A 21,240-nucleotide genomic window follows, 5' to 3' on the forward strand; every position below is an offset into this window, starting at 1 on the left:
TCTCTCTATGGTAGATTTTATTGGTTTTATAAATCAGTTAAAATTATAATTAGCCTATCTGTGCCCTGTTGTAAAAAATATATAGCTTGGATAATGTATCCAGCAGATATCTTGCTTCTTTCCCAGGGAACACATGATAGCAGGAAATTGTTAGCCAGAATGCAATGTAAGTCGCTTTGGATAAAAGCGTCTACTAAATGCATCAATTTAATTTATTCTAAGTACTTGTTTGCTTTAGTTATTACTAAAACTTATTTCCAGTTTCAATGTAGCTATACTTTTTAATCAGACAAAATAAATTAGTCACGGAACAAGTTTCCAGTTTTAGCTCAAAGAGCCTTCTGTGGGGTTTCGTGTGGAAGGGAGTCAAGTGAAACTGCGCATGCGCAGAGAGGATTCCATTCAAGGGAGATGAAAGCTATTGATTACGTGGATTTTTCGAGCTCCTAATAAACTTTTTGCCAGGAGGTTTTCTAAACGGAATTGTTTTATTCAGAGCATTTGGAAAGGGATCGAATGGAATCGGATTATATCATCCAAGGAGATAATCTCGGTGCAAAAATATCCCGGTTTAATGTTTTGCCATGGCGCAATGGTTCGCGAGACACGTGACCGACTCTATCCAATCATGGTGCGACAACGACAGTCATGTCTTCTTTGTTCTGGATTTATCAACGTTACTGACTAATTACTAGTTTAAAGTTTATGGATTTTTTAAATATCGCGTATTTAATCGCTAAGGAATGCTTTCGTATTCAACGTATATTAAAAAGAAGACTTGTTCTCGGATTTTCCTGCTTAAAACCAGTTGAAGCCAAGCGAGTACTGGTGTGTCACGTGACTCTCCCTGCCCCCACTTTGATCCAATGAAGAGGAAGAAGAAGTCGGACATGTTTGAGGGAAATGTGTTGAATAAAGAAACGTGGCCGAAGACAAGAAGAAAATCAGGAATTTACCCAAACATTGAGGAATTCGACATATATGCTTTTCCTTTTTATTTTCAATTCACTTAATCTGGATAGAGGTATATGTTAGAAGATTTAGATTTATTTTTAGAAAACAAAATTCAGTTGTTGTAAAACATTGTTAATAATTCAAATCAGGCATTTTGGTTTAAATAATTTATAGATAACGAACAATTTGACCGGTTTAGCGTATTTTATTTCCCACAATCTGTGACATTGTTTCAAATGTGTAACCTTGTCATGGGGGATGGGCGGAAGGATATTTGACTAAAACCCGTTGTTAGGGTTTACACTTAAAAATCGTTTAAAAATGCAGGTTATCGTATCGTTTTAATATACTTTAACATTGGTTAATGGCTTCTGGAAGAAAGTCTTAATTTGTGTATTTCTAGTGTCCTCTAAAAAAAGTATTATGGTTTATTTGAAAACCTCGACGCGATTTGTTAGTACTGATGGCCTTTTTATTATAACAAACACACATTTGAGGGAAATCATACGTATTTTCGGTGTTGTAGATGATTTTGGCTTTGGTAGTTAGAGCTCGAATCTGGCCTAATCGCGTTAGTGTCTTTTTTTCAAAGTTTTGTGTAACTTTTTAAAGTAATTCGAATGTTTACGTAACTTTGGATCAATTTAACAGAGTTTAAACCTATATTTGCGGTAATTGTCTTTAAAACTACGTGTCGTCGTTTGAAAAACCGAAGTTGCTGCGTCATTTATGAAGGACACTCCTTGAAGGCCATGTTGGATCTACACAGAGAAAGGGCATCGGCTTTTTTGTTTGCTTGAGAGTCTGAGTTTGCTAACGTTAGGTGTTTTCTTACACTGGGTCAAGTTTTTACTGAGACGTAGCATTGTTTTTGTTTATTTTAGGCCTCGGATTTGCTGTTTTACTTTCGTTCTACTTCCTATTTTACATCACGAGGTTGCCTAGTTTAGATGTTGGGGATTTTATGTGGTATTTTTGTAATTTTCAGGCAGTGGATGAGGAGCGGGCTGTAAGCCGAGGGGAGCGGTATGTGTGCGTGCCGCATTTGTCTGTTACGCGTGACTGATCGGCCGGGCCAATGGCGTGTCTCCAATCTGTTCTAGATGAGCGCGCCTTAGTTCTGAGCAGCCAATCAGCGAAGTCTGTTGACGTAACACAGAACTGTTGAGAAACGCAGCATTTCTGGAAAAGTTACCGCGTCTTTGAGTGTTTTAAATTATTCGCCGAAATGTTTGACTGACCGTTTGTCTCATGTCTATGGTAGTGGCATTGCTTAGGCAAGTGTTTTTTGTGAAATAATCTGGTTTAAATCCACAAATCGGTCGCCGGGGGATACGTGGGCGCAGCATATTTGATTGACAGCTAGAGCGACCAATATAATTCGCGTAGGCGTGTACGTTTGGCGTTCCATGAGCCAATGGAGCCGTCGATGGGTTTATAAAAAGACGGGCGGAGCCTCTACGTCGCCATTTCATTGTAGCTCTGAGCAGGAGAATAGAGGAAGTCGGGAAAACAGGGTCAAGAAACTCCGTTCCGCAAGCGAAACCGGTTTATAAACAGAGTACGGATCCATCCCGATGGAGACGGCTATTTGCCCGCCCTTTGACAGGTACCGGTTGGAGTAAATGACATTGCACTTGTTCTGTGGACGAAAATGTTGTTGGAACATTGTCATAATTTGGCATCGCTCGGAATTATTTTCTTTTAATCACTTGCGAACTGTCGCTATAACATCAGATGAAAGACTGGAGTATTAAGACTGCGTTGACTTAGACTTTCCAATGATACTGATGTCGGAGAGACTATTTTTCAATGTTAAGTTAGTCTTCCAAGTTTTTAAAGTCTTGAGTTTTAACGTGCAGCTGGGCGCGTTTTCGCTCCATGAAACGGGCAGATAGTTTATTTACAAATGTTCTGTCCACGTTAAAGGTTGTCGAGGTGGAGCAATACAAAACCTATTTTTCACACGAGACTCGACTGAGTTGTATAAGTGTTCGTGGGTCGTTTCGCGTGGAGTGCTGGGGTGCGAACGGGAAATTAGCTTGGTTGGCTAAGTAATGCTAACAGCTACCAGCATCTAGTAGTGTTTTCTAGCATTCAACATTTTAATTCAAAGCAGTGATTGCTGACTTTATTATAAAAAAAATAGACCCATGTGATTGGGGACTCAAAACTGTGTTCTGATACATTAATAAAATTGTGGTGCATTGATCCGTTCTTCCGCTGATGTCTCATCTTGACCATGTGAGTTTTTCCGGTAGATTATGATACCGGGGTTGTGGGATTAGATCGATGGTTCAATACGATTTAACGTTAATTTAGATAATATTTAACTTACATATTTAGTTCGCAAGGCGGTGCCTTGACTTCAAAAACTAGTGATTATATATCAGCATCGGGTGTTATTTTTGCTTTTGGTTTAATGCTGTGATTGTTCTAATAACTTTATATATATATATTGTTGACCGATTTTAGTTTCGCCAAAGGTTTTAGTCATTCTGAAACTCGTCTATTATTGCGCTTCCGCCTCGCAACACGTGGACTTCTGTCAACATTTTCCACGCGTGGAGGCCGCATCTCTGTGCTCGAGCCTCTTTGATCACATCACGACTCATTTTAGTGTCGAGCTCCAGTGATTACTAAAATCTAATGGCACAACAATCATTTGTGGGGTTGTTTCGCTTTTGGTTGCTTAGCAACTCAAATAGTTAAAGGAACCGCATGAAGCCTGCCATCTGCCTCCCTCTTGACAAGCATGCACTAGATGGGACAGAATAATTAGACCTATCATTTGTTTTTATTTTTTCCAAACATTGTTTGTATGCCAACATTTAATTTGACTGAAAATAAAAGTTTTCAAATGTGAACACTTTGTGTTTTTTGTATCATTTAGCACGGTTTAAATTAAACATTTAACTCCAAGTTTTAGAAATTTTGCTTAATGCGCTTACATTAACTTGACCCAAAATTGTAAGTTTACAAATGTGAATTGAGTTGATCGATATGTATTTACTAAGATGACTTCTCTAGAAGCAGGCTGTCTGCATTAGTATTCTTTAGTTTGTTAAATGACACTCAGTCCATACTGGGGCAGGTATGAAAACCTTCACTTACAGACACTGACTGGAAGGCATTAGTGCAACATCTCTGCAGAATGAGTGAACACCCACTTAAAGTGTTTTGTCTCTGCAGTTTTTGTTATTAAAATCAAGTAACAGCTGCAATGGCTTTATAAATGTTGCATCATCTGTGCAATCCCGATATACACTGAATGAATCCCAAGAGGATGCACATGTAATAAATTGGATGCTACCAACAAGTTCCCTTTAAAGTGTTCAACGATTAGGCTTCAGAAGGTAAGTCTTAGTGAGGAAGTTCGGTTCAGTTTATATATATATATATATAAGTATATATAAAAAAGTGTCCGAAACCTAAAGTTATTAAACACCTAAAGTGTTAAATGTCATACAATCCTATATACTTGTTGTATATTGTATATTTTTTAAATAATGATATTATAAAGTTACGAACCTTATTTGCAATTATGAATTAATATCTGAAGTAAATTATGTATATAAAAGCAGTTTAAATTTGATAATACTTTAGAGAAGTTAAACGGGATATATATATATTATTATTATTATTTTTTTTTTTTTTTTGAAGGATCAATTAAAATTGTTATATTTATTAACGGTTTAGAGAGAAAACCTTAGGGTGAATAATTAAATTTTTCCAAAGGACGGGAATAATTGATTCATCATTCAAATCTCATTGGCTAATTCCTCAGATAAACACACGTGACCTGATCTGGGTTAATAGGTCTGTTTAAAGCCCCGCCCCCAGTTTCCCGCAGGACAGTGGTTAATGGGTGTGGAATGTGTACCAGCATAACTCACCCATGCCCCGACGGATAAACTGCTGAAGCTGCAGTTGTGTCTTCATGCGTGGTCCACATAAGCAATATGTGCTATTTAGTCAGAGTTTGAGTCATGAAGAGTCTACTGTGATGATGTTGACTTTACATTTTTAATGCATGTTTCATTTCATTCAGTCACAATGTTTTTCATTGTTCTGTTTCTATGTATAGTTAGATAATTAGTTTATTATCTACATGACTCACTCTCATCTTCCTGTTCTCCATAGCTCTCTGGGCGGGGGCGACGGCATGCAGGGGGTCATCATGATGGAGCAGAGCATCTCCACTCCCGGCAAACGCATCCGCAAGCCGTCGCTGCTGTACGAGGGGTTTGAGGGACCTGCTCTGCCCCAGATGCCTCAATCTGGACCCCCTCAACCCCCTGTTCAGGACCCCGCTCGACAGGGCCGCATAACCAACCAACTGCAGTTCCTCCAGAAGGCTTTGCAGAAGACGCTTTGGAGGCATCACTTCGCCTGGCCTTTCCATGAGCCGGTGGACGCTACCAAACTCAACCTGCCTGTAAGATTCGGGGACTTGTTATTAGACTCTGTGTTCAAATATTAAACAAGATGGCATATAATACCACGAGTTATGGGTCTAAACTCAACCGTGTGTTTTTCTGACTTAATAATGGCTTGTATTGTCTCATGCAGGATTATTACAAAATCATTAAACAGCCCATGGATATGGGGACTATCAAGAGAAGACTTGAAAACAATTATTACCGCAGCGGCAGCGAGTGCTTGCAGGATTTCAACACCATGTTTACCAACTGCTACATCTACAACAAGGTCAGTCAGTAAGTCTATGTTTAGGTGAAATGTTCTGGAAGCGCTCAGACAGTTCTCAGAGCTTGATTTATTTTGTCATAATACAACCTATTATGGAGCAATTACTTGCATCAGTGGTATCGTCTAGAAATACCATGTGATCTCACAGTCGTCTGTTTATTACAGCCAACAGATGACATTGTCCTAATGGCTCAGTCTCTGGAGAAGGCTTTCCTGCAGAAGGTTGCACAGATGCCCCAAGAGGAGGAAGAGATTCCCGCCCCTGTCCCGAGGGGCAAACAGGGCAAACCTCAAAAAGGCCATAAATCAAGTAAGACTGGAGGGAAAACTGATGATAAAGTGATAAACTGATTAAGACAGCAGTTGACAGGATTTCCGTGGTCATGGTTTCTATAGCTACCCGAAAATAAAATGTATAACATTTACTGTGTGTGTGTGTGTATATATTATATAAGTTCTTATAAATACATCATACATTTTATGTAATTATAGGTATTTATATAATGTAATTATTTTATTTATAATATTACATGAATTGTAATGTAATTATGTAAATAGTTAACATGACTAAGTAAAATTAAATTTTAAATATATAAATATCCTTTTTTGTAATTTAATTTTTGTAACTTTTGGAATTAATTTGTAATTTGAAAAATGTAAAACAAAATAATTTAAAGAACAGAAACTATTTAACAATAAACCTAACTATATAAAATAATAGTATATTCAGATGTAAAAAATTAGCAATTTTCAGATATTAAAATATATGAATGTATTAATTGTTTAAATGTTGTATTTGTAAAATGTAAATTTATCACCTATTACTTATATGAAATTCAATTTGAATTCAATTATCACTTGTTTGAAATTATAATTAAAAAAATGATTAATTACAATTGATTTGCATTAAAATTTAATTGATCCCGGTTTGTATGCCCTCAACTAATTGCTCTTTTTACACGTTCTCTATTTGAGCAACTTCAAATGTTTTGCATAAAATTCTACTGGTGCTGATGTTTGGCTGTTTGTGTGTTTTCATGCTCATTCATTTCTTAATTTTTTTTTTTTAGTCTCAGGTGGATTCACGACAGCTCATCAGGTCCCTGCGATATCTTCCGTGTCCCTGTTGGCCTATTCTCCTCCCACTCCAGACACCCCAGACTCTGTCTTCTCCACCCCACCGCAGACGCTTATAACCAAGACTTTGCTTCCCACTTTACACAGCACCCCTGCACTGATGGGCCTACCTCCGACCCAACCGACTGCAAAGGTAACTTCACCTCTTTCCTAATCACATCTGTTTATGCATATCAGTTTTTATATGCTGCATAACCTACTTGGAATGCCAACATACAGTTTAGCTCATTCTTCTCCATTTATTTTTATTTTTTTTTAATAGAAAAAGGGTGTCAAGCGCAAGGCAGACACGACCACCCCCACCACCACAGGTATGCCGCTCACTATGGGTGTAGGAGGAATGGGTCTCAGCATGGGCGGAGGTGACTCCCTGCTCACCCTCTCCGCTTTGGGTGGCGACCCCAATCAGAGCCTGGGCCTGGGCATGGGCCTTGGTGGAGGAATGGGTGGAGACAAAGTACCGGCAAGACGAGGTGGCAGTGGAAGGCCCATCAAACCACCACGAAAAGACTTGCCCGACTCCCAGAACCAACATCAGCCGGTGCGGCGCGGGAAGATGAGCCAGCAGCTTCGGTACTGCAGCACGATTCTCAAAGAGCTGCTGTCCAAGAAGCACGCGGCCTACGCCTGGCCCTTCTACAAGCCAGTGGACGCTTCCTCACTGGGACTGCACGACTATCATGATATCATCAAGTATCCCATGGATCTAAGCACAGTTAAGGTGTGTATAAAGACGTTTAGATGTGTTACATGATAATATGAAACCATGTGCATGTTCAGACCTGATGATTTGCTCTATCTTGTAGAGGAAAATGGATCATCGTGAGTACAGGGATGCGTTGCAGTTTGCTGCTGACATCAGGCTAATGTTCTCCAACTGTTACAAGTACAATCCCCCAGATCACGATGTGGTGGCCATGGCTCGAAAATTACAGGTACAGATGCTTGCACTTAAATTAAAAGAAATGTAAAAGTCTTTGCAGTTCCACATAAGTCATCACATCAAGTGGTGGATTTTATTTTACTTCATTTAGTTTTCTTATTTATTATATTTATAATACACTTCAACACTCCCAACATTATGAAAACTGGTAAAAGCTTTGTGAAATAAGACAACTGGCCAATAATTTCATGCAAATCAAGAGTAATTACTCATTACCTTGTGATTTTGAACCCTTACATTGTGTGCCATTTTAAATACTGCAGACTTTCACTCACATGCTTATCCATCTACCGTGTCTATTAATTCAAAATTATTTTTTTTCTATTAAAATAACAGAAAAGACTTTGTATTGTACCACAGGGGGTGCCTATGTGAATTAATTAATCACAATCATAAAAAAAGTTATCACTAAGCAGGTTTCTAATGCAAATTTAGATGCATAGCTTAAGTGACCTCAACAAGGAACAAACGGACCTTATTAAGACTTAATCGGTAATCAGTAAACGTCAAAATATTTGCTTGTTGATTATTCAGACCACCTGCTCTTTTTTTAGCGTGAAAATACGTGCATGGTTTCCAGGTTGGGAAGGTTTAGTAAAACACTTTACTCTTTAAGGGAATCAAAGCTCTGATTGGAGGATTTAAACTCTTGACATCTGGTAAGTTAGTTTGTTACCAATGCAAGATAACCGAATTGTCTAAAGAAAAAAAAATCAGGATAATTAATTAACCAGCGGGCCAATGTGCTTTATTAAGCTTAATTGAGAGAACAGTTGAAATGTATGATTAACTGTGTAGCTTCCCTTGATAACCCATTCAAAAGCTGAATATTAATAATGTCTTCTCTCTGTTTCAGGATGTCTTTGAGTTCCGCTTCGCCAAGATGCCAGACGAGCCCCTGGTGTCCCACCCACCTGCGTCTCTGGGCGGTGGCCTGGGCGGTCACTCCTCCTCTTCCTCCTCCTCTTCCTCGTCATCATCAGAGAGTGACGTGAGCAGCGAGAGTGAGAGCGAGAGCAGCCCGAGCTCCGACAGTGAGGAGGAGCGAGCGAATCGCCTGGCCCAGCTTCAGGAACAGGTGTGTACACAGGTAGCGACTGAACTTTTCCAGCAAAGTCTGCTAAACCGGCACTGACAGATTTGACATAGTCATACATTACTGAGAGCTGCAGTGAGCGTGGGTTTAGAATGCACACAGTGACACTCACTCACTCGCTTGTCTGCAGTTGAGAGCGGTGCACGAGCAGCTGGCCGCGCTGTCCTCTACACCCATCATCAAGCCCAAGAAGAAGAAAGAAAAGAAAGACAAGAAGAAAAAGAAGAAGCTGGAGAAACACAAGAGGGCCAGGAGTATGATGGAGGATGATGCCCTCATCCGGCCACCCAAAACACCAAAACTCTCCAAGACACCAAAGAGCAGGAGTAACAGCAAAGCAGCGAGCTCCACTCAGAGCAAGAAGACCTCCAACAAGAAGAGCAGCAAGAGCAAGTATGTCTCAAACACTGATTCTGTATAACTCATTTAAACCCCAATGTCAACAAAACATTAACTTGTCCTTTTTTTTTGTTTTTTTTCTCTAGGTCCTCAAAGAAATCTCAAGCCCCTTCTTTTAACTCTCAAATGAGCCAAGGAGGTCTCACGCCACACTACGACTCTGAGGAGGAAGAGGAGACCAGCCCCATGAGCTACGATGAGAAGCGGCAGCTCAGTCTGGACATCAACAGGCTGCCGGGCGAGAAACTGGGCCGCGTCGTTCACATCATCCAATCACGAGAGCCCTCGCTGCGTGACACCAACCCCGAGGAGATCGAGATCGACTTCGAGACGCTCAAGCCGTCCACGCTGCGGGAGCTGGAGAACTACGTCATGATGTGCTTACGCAAGAAACCACGGAAACCTAGCGGTGAGAGCATTAAGAGAGGGTTCAGACCAGGGTTGACCATTTATCCATAGGGAAATATTTATTATTTGCATAGATTGATTACTTAATTCTATTTATAATTTGGAGCAATGTAAATATGGAGGAAAAAATGCATTCAAATGTTAATTAGTTTCTGAATTAATCGAATGTTTGAATAAATCTGATTTTTTGGGGGGTGGTTTCTTAGCTGAAATTAATGTGATTTAATAAGATGGATTAATTGGCATATTATGTTATTTAAATAAATAAAAAAAAAGCTTAACAAGCCTAATTCAGACCATTTTTATATATGTGCAGTTGATTTGCTTAAAACGATAAGAGTTTCCTGAGAAAAGGAGATTCTTGAGCAGCTAATGGGAATCTGATACCAGACTTTAACCCATAATGCATTGTGTTAGCCCCACCTTTCCTGGTTTTATTCAGCACTCTTTACAGGTAGAGAGTAATCTGCCCTTTACTCTTTCTGTGAACAAACACAAAGCTGTTCTTTCATTCCTCCACTGATGTCAGAAAGAGTTATCGCTGAAGTGACTCATGTATCAATATATGTGCAAGGTTAAATAAATACATGCTAAGAGGAAGAAAATAGAAAAATACACTACTGTTTAAATATTTGAGGTTTATAAGATTTAAAAAAAAAAGTTTCTGAAAGAAACTCATGTTGATCAAAAATAGTGTATAAACAATACTATAGTGAAATATTATTGCAATTTAAAAAAAATAACTTCTCAATTTTAATATATTTTTAAATGTAACTTATTCCTGTGTATTTTCAGCATCATAACTCCAGTATTCAGTGTCACATGATCCTTCAGAAATCTTATTAATTAACTGATTTGATGACAATATCAACAATGCTGAAAACCGTTTTGCTGTTTAATGTTTTTTGGAAATTCTCCTATGAATAAAAAAGTTTATTTCAAAAAACAAATAATATATATTCAAATAAATATTTGAAAGAATAAAAGGCAATCTAAATATCTTTACTGTCACGGTCGTATAGGTAGAGACTCTCTTGACTGATTAACACATATTGTGCATCTTATATCATGCTGTCAAGACTGAATGTGCTTCTTGTGTTCTCCAGTGTCTGTCAAAGGAACTGCAGGGAAATCCCGTGAGGAACTGGCTCTGGAGAAGAAGAGAGAGCTGGAGAGACGACTGCAGGACGTCAGCGGACAGCTCAACTCTGCCAAGAAACCACAGAAAACCAAAGGTAGGGACCGAAATGCTTCTAAATGATCACCGCTGATTCAGAGTCAGGTTAATGGAGACTAACTGAATAACACGTCTCTGTTTCTGTCTCAGTGGAGAAGCCCACCGGGGTGGAGGCTCAAGCCATGGCGTCTCGTCTCAGCGCCAGCAGCTCCAGCTCAGACTCTTCCTCTTCATCCTCCTCTTCCTCCTCCTCTGACACCAGTGACTCAGACTCCGACTGAAAGAACGGACATCAAATACAACATGCACTCCAGCCCAGAATAGAATAGCGTTCTGCTCTTGATAACAGTAACTAATGAAATTATGTTTAAAGAAGAGGAGTGTTTCTCTTTAGATGTGTAAAAGCAGGTCAGAGAGAATTCTGGGAAATGTTGGACGGAGAAGGAACTGACAGACCTTTCTGTTAGTCCATCCTTCTTTACTTTGTGTATATACATGTACAAAGATATATAAATATCTATTTTTCTTTTATAAAGAAGAATTTTAAGCTATTCCCTGGTAGGGAAGAAAACGAAAATCTGACTTTTTCTTTTGTGAATATTTTGTTGGTCTTCGTTTGACTCTTTAGTAGTTTGTCAAAAGGCTAAAGAAAACAAAAGGCTTGGAGTGGAAGCTGCTGTCACTTTTGTGTGCATGAGTGTGTGTGTGTGATGTGTGCCGTTGAATCCCGTGGTTTCCTCTTTACACACTGCGCACATACATGGATCTGAAAAAACAAAGCTCTACCTGTTCAAACGGCATCTGTACAACCAGAAGTTATGAGAACAGCGAGAAACGTCACCCGTCTCTGTCCAGTGGGGCGAGCTGTTGGCTTTAGTGGCGTGTTTAAACTTGAATCTGATAACTTTCCATCCAGCCTGCTTTATTCCCTGTGGTCAACTGAATGCATTCAAATCCTCCAGTGTTTTAAATACAAACATGCAGAATCTTGCTCTTTGAAATTAGCTGGGCAACATGGGTATTCGGTTTATTTGTGGATGCATAAATTATTTCTATATTCATGTGGTTTCGGTCACGATTTCTAGAGCGTAACAGAGTCTTAGATGCACTTTGAGAGGTGCACGGCTGCTTGATTAGGTGTTGATATGAATACTGTTTGTAAATCTTGGTTTTTGAGTTTCTGGTTTTGTTGTAATGCACAGTTTATGGTTTTAACAGAATTACCCTCATATTTAGAAATTAAATACTTGGAAATATAGTTTCAGTTTCATAACACAACAAATACCTGAAGTTTGTAATATTTTTATTTTATCTTTCAAAATTTGTACATATGTGAGTTTCATGACTTCGCAGCTTGCATCTGTCAATATGACCTGATTTCTGTTTCCTGCATAATTTGTTTTCTTTGTTTTCTACTATCTTCAGCTCTTCTCTTTAGTATTGTGGCTGTTTTTTCCACGGCGCGTTGTGTGTTTTTTTTTTTTTAAGAATACAACAGCAAAACATAACCACGAAATGAAACCTCAAGCTGTAAGCATCATCTCAACCGATGCTTCATGCGATCATTATTCTCATCCGAAAAATGTCACGTTAATAAAAAGGGTGAGATGTCCTTAAAAGAAACTTGTGGCTCAGTGTGTTATTATTTCAGGTGCAAGCTATTTCATGATCTCATTTCTATTTGATTTTCAGTGGAATATTTATTGCATCTTGGCATATTATATTTAGTTTAAACCATGAAAATAAAATTGCTACTTTAAACAATATATATATATATATATATATATAAATTATCTCAGCTAATTACTTTAATAAAACTATATAGACAATGAAATAACTTAAAATGGCTGTAATGTATGGATATAAGACATTATTTTTTATTTATATATATTAAAGGGATTTTATGCATGTATATATTAAAATCAGTGCAGTCAAAATATTTTTGCGTACAAAATTAAAGTTTTTGTTTACATTATGTACTGTGTATATTATGTATAAACACACATACAGTATATATTTTGAAAATATTCAATTATATATTCATATTTTTATATTTTATATAATATATAAATTTATTTAATATATACATATTTTTCTTAAAATATATACATGCATGTGTTTGTATATAATAAATATACACAGTATACACCTATATTATGTAAACAAAAACTTTTATTTTGGATGCAATTAATCGTTTGACAGGATAAATTAAAACATAAATTATAAATTATTTATGTATTAAACATGTAAAAACGCATAACACCGATCAGGATATTATCTTGAACTACATCAGAAGGTGGCAGTAGATGTTTTTGTCCGCTGAATATCGTCAGTATGTCAATTAATCCTGTTAGCATTAACATCTGTTAGCCTGCTAGCATCCCCATTCATCTCGATGACACCTCCCCACACAGTGGTGTGTTGTGCTGAGAGGTAAGTGTTATATTTGGGTAACATAAATGTAAGTATAGATTGGTTTGTGTTATTTAGGTCAGAGAGTATAGAGAGTAAGTTAGTTCATTGGGTTGTCAAACTGAGCTGTTAACTATTGTGTAATTTAGTTAATTCACACTTAATGCTCTTTGATTTGTATTTTAATTTATTATAAAAAAAAATGTTTAAATGGTAGTGGTGTGAAAAGATGTTTAAGAACAAGATCTTATTATTGAAATGTGTTTTAGTAAAGAAAAAAAATGTGTTGAAAGAGTGTATACAGTCATTGTACTTTTTGTTCCTGGTATCTGCGTGATTGATACTAAATCATGAGGAAGTATCCACAAGCAGCGAAGCATATGAATGCTTTCATTATTCAGACTGATTACTAAACTCTCTCCTCGAACAGCACTTGAAGAACAACAGAGATGAGGACACTCGGACTTGGACTGGTCTTGGTGGGCTTTGTTTTTTGTTGTGTCTCGTCTAAAGGTGAGTTTAGTTCTGTGATATTATTTAAAAACAGGACTGACTTGTAGGGCCAGTCTGGCCATTTCATGGTGACTAACCATAGGATCAAATACATTTGAGCTGTTTCTTATTGTTTGTTATATGCACATTCCTGTTTGAGCTTTCTAAAACCTCAATCCGGATAAGTCAAATGACAAATTGCTGATTTCTGGAATATTCTGGACTGAAATAATTGGATTCTATGTTTACATCTTGATAACATCATAAGTGGACCTTAGAAAACTGTACAGAATAAAAAACAGAGGCAGTTCATTATGAAACGCCACAGCTGACTTAATTAGAAATAAATAAATGTACAAAGATATGTGTGTGTGTATATATATATATATATATATATATATATATAAGTAAAAAAAATCTAAAATATTTAATTTAAAGTTTATTAATTTAAAAGTTTATTTTTTATTTTTTCCACATTTATTTATTAACGGAGCTAGTGAAACACACACGCCATGCATTGTATCTTAAACATGTTTGTGACTGACACCAGTGAGTGTATGCAGCTGTACAGTGGAGATGTGTTCAGTGTCAAATATCTTTCAGAAAGCATTTTTTTTTAAATTGTCACTTTTTTTTTATCACAGACACTTGTTGTGATTTATTTCTTGTTTTTCAATTAATTCATAAGTTACAACTGCACAAAGTGTTATACAAAGTGTAGCCTAAATTATTTCAATGATCTCTCTCATTTCAAAGATTTTTTTTTCAGATATGCTATCTAATAAAAGTTAAAATATTAGGCTATATATCAGAATACAGGCTAATTTAATTTTTTATTTTATTTTTTACTTCTTTATGAAGAATTTAAAATCAACTTCATAATAAATCCAGTGTTTCCCAAACCTGTCCTGCACCTTTTGTATGTCTCCCTAATCTAACACACCTGATCCCTCTCTCCAGCTGGTCAGTAGAGACTACAAGAATAAATGGGGTGTGTCTGATTCGGGAGGCATACAAAAGGTGCAGGACAGGGGTCCTCCAGGACAGGTTTGGGAAGCACTGGACTAATGAATTTTCATCATAAGCAGGGGTGTCGAACTCAATTCCTGGAGGGTCACAGCCCAGAAGAGTTTAGCCCCAGTCCTGAATAAACACTCCAGATCCAGCTAATCAAGTCCTTCAGGCTCAATCGAAAACATGCTTTGTGTGTTTGATCTAAACTCTGGGGGGCTACGGCAGTTTCGACAGCCCTGGTCATAAGTAATATAACATAATGAATACCCTAACTATTCTATAAAACAAAATTTTCATTAAAAAAATGATACATTGAAAGTTCTAACCTGTAACGCGGGAAATGTAATTGTTTCTACTTAAAACCAATTTATTTTTAAGCCCTGATATTAGAAATACATCAGATAATGTTATTGTTGGACTAAACGTTTAAAAATAATGAAGATGAAATGTTATAATTAAGGGAATTAAATATCTTCTCAAGCAATAATTCCAAAAAGAAAGAGAAACATCGGTCTTAAGGCAAAACATATACAAGACACTTATTTATGTTATTAGGAACACCAACATGAGGAAAACACAAACTGAAAGTAAAGCAAACCTCAGCGTTTCACTAGCTGAAAGCATCGTGTTGTTCTCAGTGTTGTTCAGTCGGGACGTGTGTAGACTCACTCAGTCAGGTGTGTGCTCCTCTCTGCATTTACATTTAGTCTTTTATCAGGTGCTTTATCCAAAGCGTCTTACAGATGAGGACAATGGAAGCAATCAGAATCAACAAAAGAGCAATGATAAGCAGCTTATTGCAGAAATAATTGTATTCAGTCATATTCGTGATTTGTGATTTAAAAAAAAATTTTTATTGAAAATTTCATTTAATAGAATAGCTAGGGTATGAATTATGTTTGTTACCTATATTTCTTATGACAAAAATCCATTAGCCTAGCCTTTTTATTATGAAGTTGATTTAAAATTCTTCAGAACTAATGTTAAGAAGTAAAAAGTTAAGAAATAATTAAATTAGCCTGTAGTCTAAACTATAGGCTAATTTAATAAATTTTATTAGACTGCAGATCGAAAAAAATCATTCTTGATAATCTTTTAAATGAGAGAGATCACTGACATAATTTAGGCCATACTTTCCTCGACTGCAGAAAAAAAACGTAACCAGTTAATTTGCAGTGTTAACTTATGAATTAAATGAATAACAAGAAATAAATTACCACAAGAACAATTTAGTTTTTTCTTGTAATCAAAAACAAAATATTTGACATGATTTTCGAATGAATGCTTTCTGAATGATATTTGACAGTGAACACATCTCCACTGTACAATCACTGGTGTCAGTCACAAATATTACAGTTTTTCTCAGTCACTTTGGTGCATTTCTCAAAACAGAAATGAAATTCTCAAAACTACTTGTACAACCTGCACATCATCTAGTCACTTATACACATCATAAAACCAGTTTCTCATTCTTTTGAACAAGTTGTGATTGCTTTTGTACATTCATGCAAATGATTACGCACATTTATCTGCGGTTTCCCACATTATCAGTTACTAATGTCATGTTACTCAAACGTATTATACAGTTTTCTGTGCAATAGTCTCACGCCTCAAAACATAGTCTTTAGTTCATCGTATAAGTCATTCAATGCAAAATGGTTAATCTAGTTGTTATAAACTGCCAAGCACACTTTTTATTTGTATTTTTACAAATTATTATTAGACTTTTTGTACATTTGGCATGAATTGTGCAAGTGAATTTTTACTAATGAAGATAATGTAGATGATAAACCAATGATAAACCATTTCTCTGAAGTAGCTCAAAGGTTCATCTCATGAATCTTCAGTTGAAAAGCTTGTACTGTATTGACAGAGGACAACACAAGAGTTACACATTCTGACAATTGACTTATTTTCATCTTTGTGCCCATATTTCTTTTTCCTTTTTTATATCACAATGACATTGTAAAGTTTTTTTTGGGGGGGGGTAAGACCACTAGTAAAAGTGTAACTGGGAATTCTATCCAGTCTCTTTCAATCAATATCCCACATACAGTAATGTGTAAATGTGTACTTTTGAAATGGATATATGGCATACATAAGCATATGGCATACTGTTCAATACAGTAGTTTACATCAGAACATCCCTCCAGAGTACACTGTTATATTGACAACATAACTAAACTATTTGACTGTCTTATCCGTAAACTATGACACAAGGACTTGTCAATCTGATGGCACTGACATGTTCATTGACACAGATATTTATTTTTGAGAGATGAACTAAGGATTTTGAGCAAGAGACTGGCTTTTGCAGGTAATCCATGGTATTTTGCTCTTTGTACGAGTTGTTTTGAGAAATGCACTCACTGTTTTGCAAATCTCAAGGATGATTCGAGAAATGTACCAAAGCGACAGAGAACAACTGTAAACATGTTTTAGGATACAAAGCTTTCCCATCTCCTCTGACTCCATTGCTATTCCTGAGGTAAAACACCCTCCTCATTACACTACAGAGAAATAAATGTAGAAATACATAAATGTAGTAATAAATAAATCTAGAAATATATATATGTGAAAATCAATAAATTTATAAATAAATAAATGTAGAAATAAATACATAAATGTACTTAGAAATAAATACATAAATGTAAAAATAAAATGAAAAATAAATAAATGTGTGGAAAAAATAAAATTATAAATAATTATTTATTTTTACTTTTTTACTTTTCTTTGTATATTTATTTATTTTCATTTGCTTTTCCTTTGTAAATGTATTTTTTATTTATTTCTAATTAAGTCAGCTGTGGCGTTCCATAGTTCATGACCAATTTTACATTCATGGACCTTTCCAATCCACAAAAGGTTGTTTACAATGGAAGAAGATTCATTCGATTATTAATGTTCTTTTCCGTTTACTGAAAGGAACCAGAAATGGTCTTCTATGTCATATTGAACCCTCGAGAGTGCATCTTAACTGGCACATGCTGACCTTTCTGTGAGTAACTCTCTGTTCCCTTCAGATGTTTATGTGTTCCAGGACATCGATGAATGTGAGTTTATCAGAGAAGATTTGTCTGACATGGTCTACACAGTGAAGCTGGTCTTCAACCAAAAGCTTCTGTGCAGCTATGACTCGAGGTTGGGGAAGTACGTTGGTTACGATGAGCTTGGGATCCGAAGTGCTGAGCATTTCAACAATCAGAGCTGGAAGATGAAACAGCGGAAGGAGGAGCTGGAAACAATATGCAGAGCTAATGCCAGACTTTATATCAAAAGTGAAAAGAGAAAAGGTAAGCAACCTCAACTCCTCACATTACCTGAGTTTATTGAGCCGGAGTATAAAAGATGCCTTTTTGAGTTGTAAGAGAGTCTGAATTGATTGAAGACAGATGCATCAGTTAAATTTGATGGATTTCCTTCTCATTTCTTTCATCTTCCCACCAGTGCCCCCCGTTGTTAGTGTGCGCTCCAATAGTAAAGCTCGTTACGGTCAGCTGACCACGCTGGAGTGCCATGCGTATGATTTCTACCCCCAGGCCATCAACATCACCTGGCTGCTGGACGGGTCAGAGGTCACTGGAGACGTGGTCTCTACTGAACTCATGGATAACGGTGACTGGAGCTACCAGATGCACTCGTACCTGGAGCTGGTGCTGCACAGAGGAGTCTCAGTGAGCTGCAGAGTGGAGCACAGCGCTCTGGAGGAGCCCCTCGTCTGTCTGTGGGGTGAGACACACACACACACACACACACACACACTCTCTCATTAGATGACTGATGCAGCTCACCACTGTCATTGTGCAGATGATCGTATATGACTGATGACTCCTGCAGAAGAACTGACCAGGGTTATTACTGATCGATAAAGCTATTAATTAAATTTTTACAATAACTTTTTTTATTTATTTAAATAAAGCTGTAATAAATTAAAATATAAATATTACATTCAAAACTTAAAACTTAAACAGAAATAAAAATGTAATTGTAATATTTATAAAAACGAACAAAAATTAGCCCCAAATCACTAAAAATTAAAATGACTGAAAATAAAAAATTAAAGGCTAATTATTGTGCAAAACTAAAACTGAATATAAATAATGTTAAAATAACTCTTGAAGGGAAGTTGTATCCGTGACTCAACAGATGGTGCATAACAGAGTGACTAAAAATGTGAAAATAATTAATAAAAGCTAATTAAAATTATGCATGAAAACTATAATTATAGTATATAAATAATATTAAAATAACTTTTTTTGTAATACGGTAATGTGGTCTGGTGCCAAACATAACTAAAATATTAACTAAATTGAAATACAAAAATAAAAACTATTAATTAATTAATTAATTATTATTATGAATAATAAGAATAAATATGAATGAAAATATGAATGAAAATACCACATTATTTAATTAGTACTGGAACCGTCAAAGAAATAATAAAATGGCTAATAATGAAAAATAAAAAATATCATTGTGTATTGCTGCATACTCAAAGCACTTTATAATGATGTGAGGGTCTCTCCTCAGCCAGCAGCAGTGTACAGCATCCCCCTGGAGAGTAACTCAAATAATACACTAAAATGTAGCTAAAATTAAAATAAAATATATTATATATAAAAATAAAGGGCAATTTAAAAGAATGAATTATGATACAAAATATGAAAAAATAATAATATAATACTATATTTAAACAATAATACTATATGAATAATATTAAAATGATGCTTGAACTGTGCAGGTATTTTGTTAATGACCCACAAATGTGGTCTGGTGCTAAACAAAATTACAAAAAATTTACTAAATTAACTAAAAATCAAACAAAAAATTTAAAATAGAAGCATGGATGCCATTTAAAAATATGAATAACTATAATAATATATAAATAATATTAAAATGACAGTGTAATTGTCCACAACTGATAAATGGGGTCTGGCGCATAACAAAATTACCTAAAAATTAAATGAAAAGAAAAATTAAGACTAATTACTATTAATTAAAAAAGCAAATAAATAATATTGGCAATAAATATTATATAACACTGGAAGTGACAAGGTACTCTGTCCATTACCCAACAAATGTGGTCCAGTCCAAAGTTCCACTTCCTCTTTTCTGTCAGCAAATACAAAGCCACTTCTTCTTCTGCTTCTGTATATGTTTGTGTTCATGAAATACTAGTTCTTCTGTCATCCTGCTGGAATTACTGAAGAAGTTTCCAGCTTGTGAAATGCATGGAGTCATGATACCCGGGTGTTTTTCTTGCGCTGTTGCTGTATTGATGTGCATGTACTGTTGAACATGTTGTGTGTGTCTTTGTCACTGGTTGACTGTCTTCCTCTCATCTTTTCTCACGCTCAGACTCGACCTCTCTCGATACCAGAATCATAAAGTTAGCTGTGGGTTGCTCTTTTTTCTTTATCGGCCTTGTTGTGACTCTTTCTGCTGCATACTGGCACTACAAGAAACAGCACCGAGGTAAACCTCGACCACTATTGGTCCGAAAATAATAACACAACCATGATAATGCAAGAATGTGTAAACTCTTTTCTTGTCTTTCCCAGGTTTTACCTCTCTTGCCCTCCATTGAGAGCTGGGTTGAACCATTGAACATCCACTCTGTGTGTGTGTGTGTGTGTGTGTGTGTGTGTGTATTTAAATCTTTTATTTCCATATTATTGCTAATTTTAATAAAGACTTATGGGCTTAACTTAGCTGTGCATGATTGCCTCTGGCTCCTTTACATATCAAAACCACAGCTCTAAACAAATCATAGGGACAGACAGAAAAAATATCCAAAATATATGCCTCAAAATTGCAACAAGGTTTTTTTTGTTAAAGCTAACGAGTTATATTTCAGATAAAAGGAGGTACAGAAATTGCATATAAAATAATTAATTTAATAGTATAACTTAAATTATTGCAAATTTAACTATTTTACATGTAATATTTTTGACAAACTGTTTTGAATTTCATTTAAAAATAATTGTAAAAAAAGATTGTTATTAAATTCTACATAAGGGTTTAAAATATAACTATTTAATTTAAATGTAAGACATATTGAGGGTCCCGTGGAAGTTTGCAGTGTATTTCAACTGCTTACACACATTTTCAAAACTTTGCCTTTTTTTTTTTGCCTTCTTTGCCATAATATGAATTCCTGATAGATTTTTGAGTGTTACACAGAGAACTGTGTTAATGTGTTGTGTTTTGCAAAAAGTGTTTTATTAAACAGTCCAAACCAGAATTAATGTATGGTTTTGCGAATTTGGTTTGTAAGCAGTAAAAAAAAAAAAAACTACTACTATAAATTTAGTTATTTTTAATTGAAATATATTGATATTGATGTTTGTATTTTAAACAGCGCCACAGGTCTATTTTTTCAGTTGTACACTTCCGCCCTCCTGTGGTCAGAGACAATATTGCTGGACATTTGTAAAATCCGTTTTGAATTCATTTCTACTTGATTCCACGCGTCCAATTCACAAGAAATAATCGAGT

At 36.0% G+C, this 21,240-nt stretch overlaps 2 protein-coding genes across 4 annotated transcripts; both read left to right on the forward strand.

Moving 5' to 3' along the window:
- Window positions 1-386: 386 nt before the first annotated feature.
- On the forward strand, window positions 387-12,447 carry LOC127978907 (bromodomain-containing protein 2). 3 transcript variants are annotated; one of them, XM_052583877.1, is made up of 12 exons: window positions 387-1,024; window positions 5,098-5,392; window positions 5,527-5,664; window positions 5,830-5,974; window positions 6,735-6,934; window positions 7,064-7,522; window positions 7,608-7,736; window positions 8,601-8,834; window positions 8,971-9,233; window positions 9,326-9,648; window positions 10,754-10,882; window positions 10,975-12,447. In XM_052583877.1, exons 2-12 carry the CDS (start codon window positions 5,120-5,122, stop codon window positions 11,103-11,105), a joined length of 2,424 nt encoding a protein of 807 aa, XP_052439837.1. In that variant the 5' UTR covers window positions 387-1,024; window positions 5,098-5,119; the 3' UTR covers window positions 11,106-12,447. The 3 variants fall into 3 exon arrangements, with proteins under 3 accessions (XP_052439837.1, XP_052439835.1, XP_052439836.1); XM_052583875.1 differs by having other exon boundaries at window positions 388-2,563; XM_052583876.1 differs by having other exon boundaries at window positions 388-2,563; window positions 8,601-8,822.
- A 694-nt stretch (window positions 12,448-13,141) lies between these two features.
- Window positions 13,142-20,453, forward strand: LOC127978721 (SLA class II histocompatibility antigen, DQ haplotype D beta chain). Its single transcript, XM_052583589.1, has 6 exons — window positions 13,142-13,257; window positions 13,667-13,749; window positions 17,766-18,035; window positions 18,190-18,471; window positions 20,101-20,217; window positions 20,304-20,453. The coding sequence occupies exons 2-6, from the start codon at window positions 13,686-13,688 to the stop codon at window positions 20,327-20,329; spliced, it is 759 nt and encodes a 252-aa protein (XP_052439549.1). The 5' UTR covers window positions 13,142-13,257; window positions 13,667-13,685; the 3' UTR covers window positions 20,330-20,453.
- Window positions 20,454-21,240: the final 787 nt, after the last annotated feature.

This window comes from Carassius gibelio, chromosome B19 (genome assembly GCF_023724105.1).
Source record: "Carassius gibelio isolate Cgi1373 ecotype wild population from Czech Republic chromosome B19, carGib1.2-hapl.c, whole genome shotgun sequence".
Lineage (NCBI taxonomy): Eukaryota > Metazoa > Chordata > Actinopteri > Cypriniformes > Cyprinidae > Carassius > Carassius gibelio.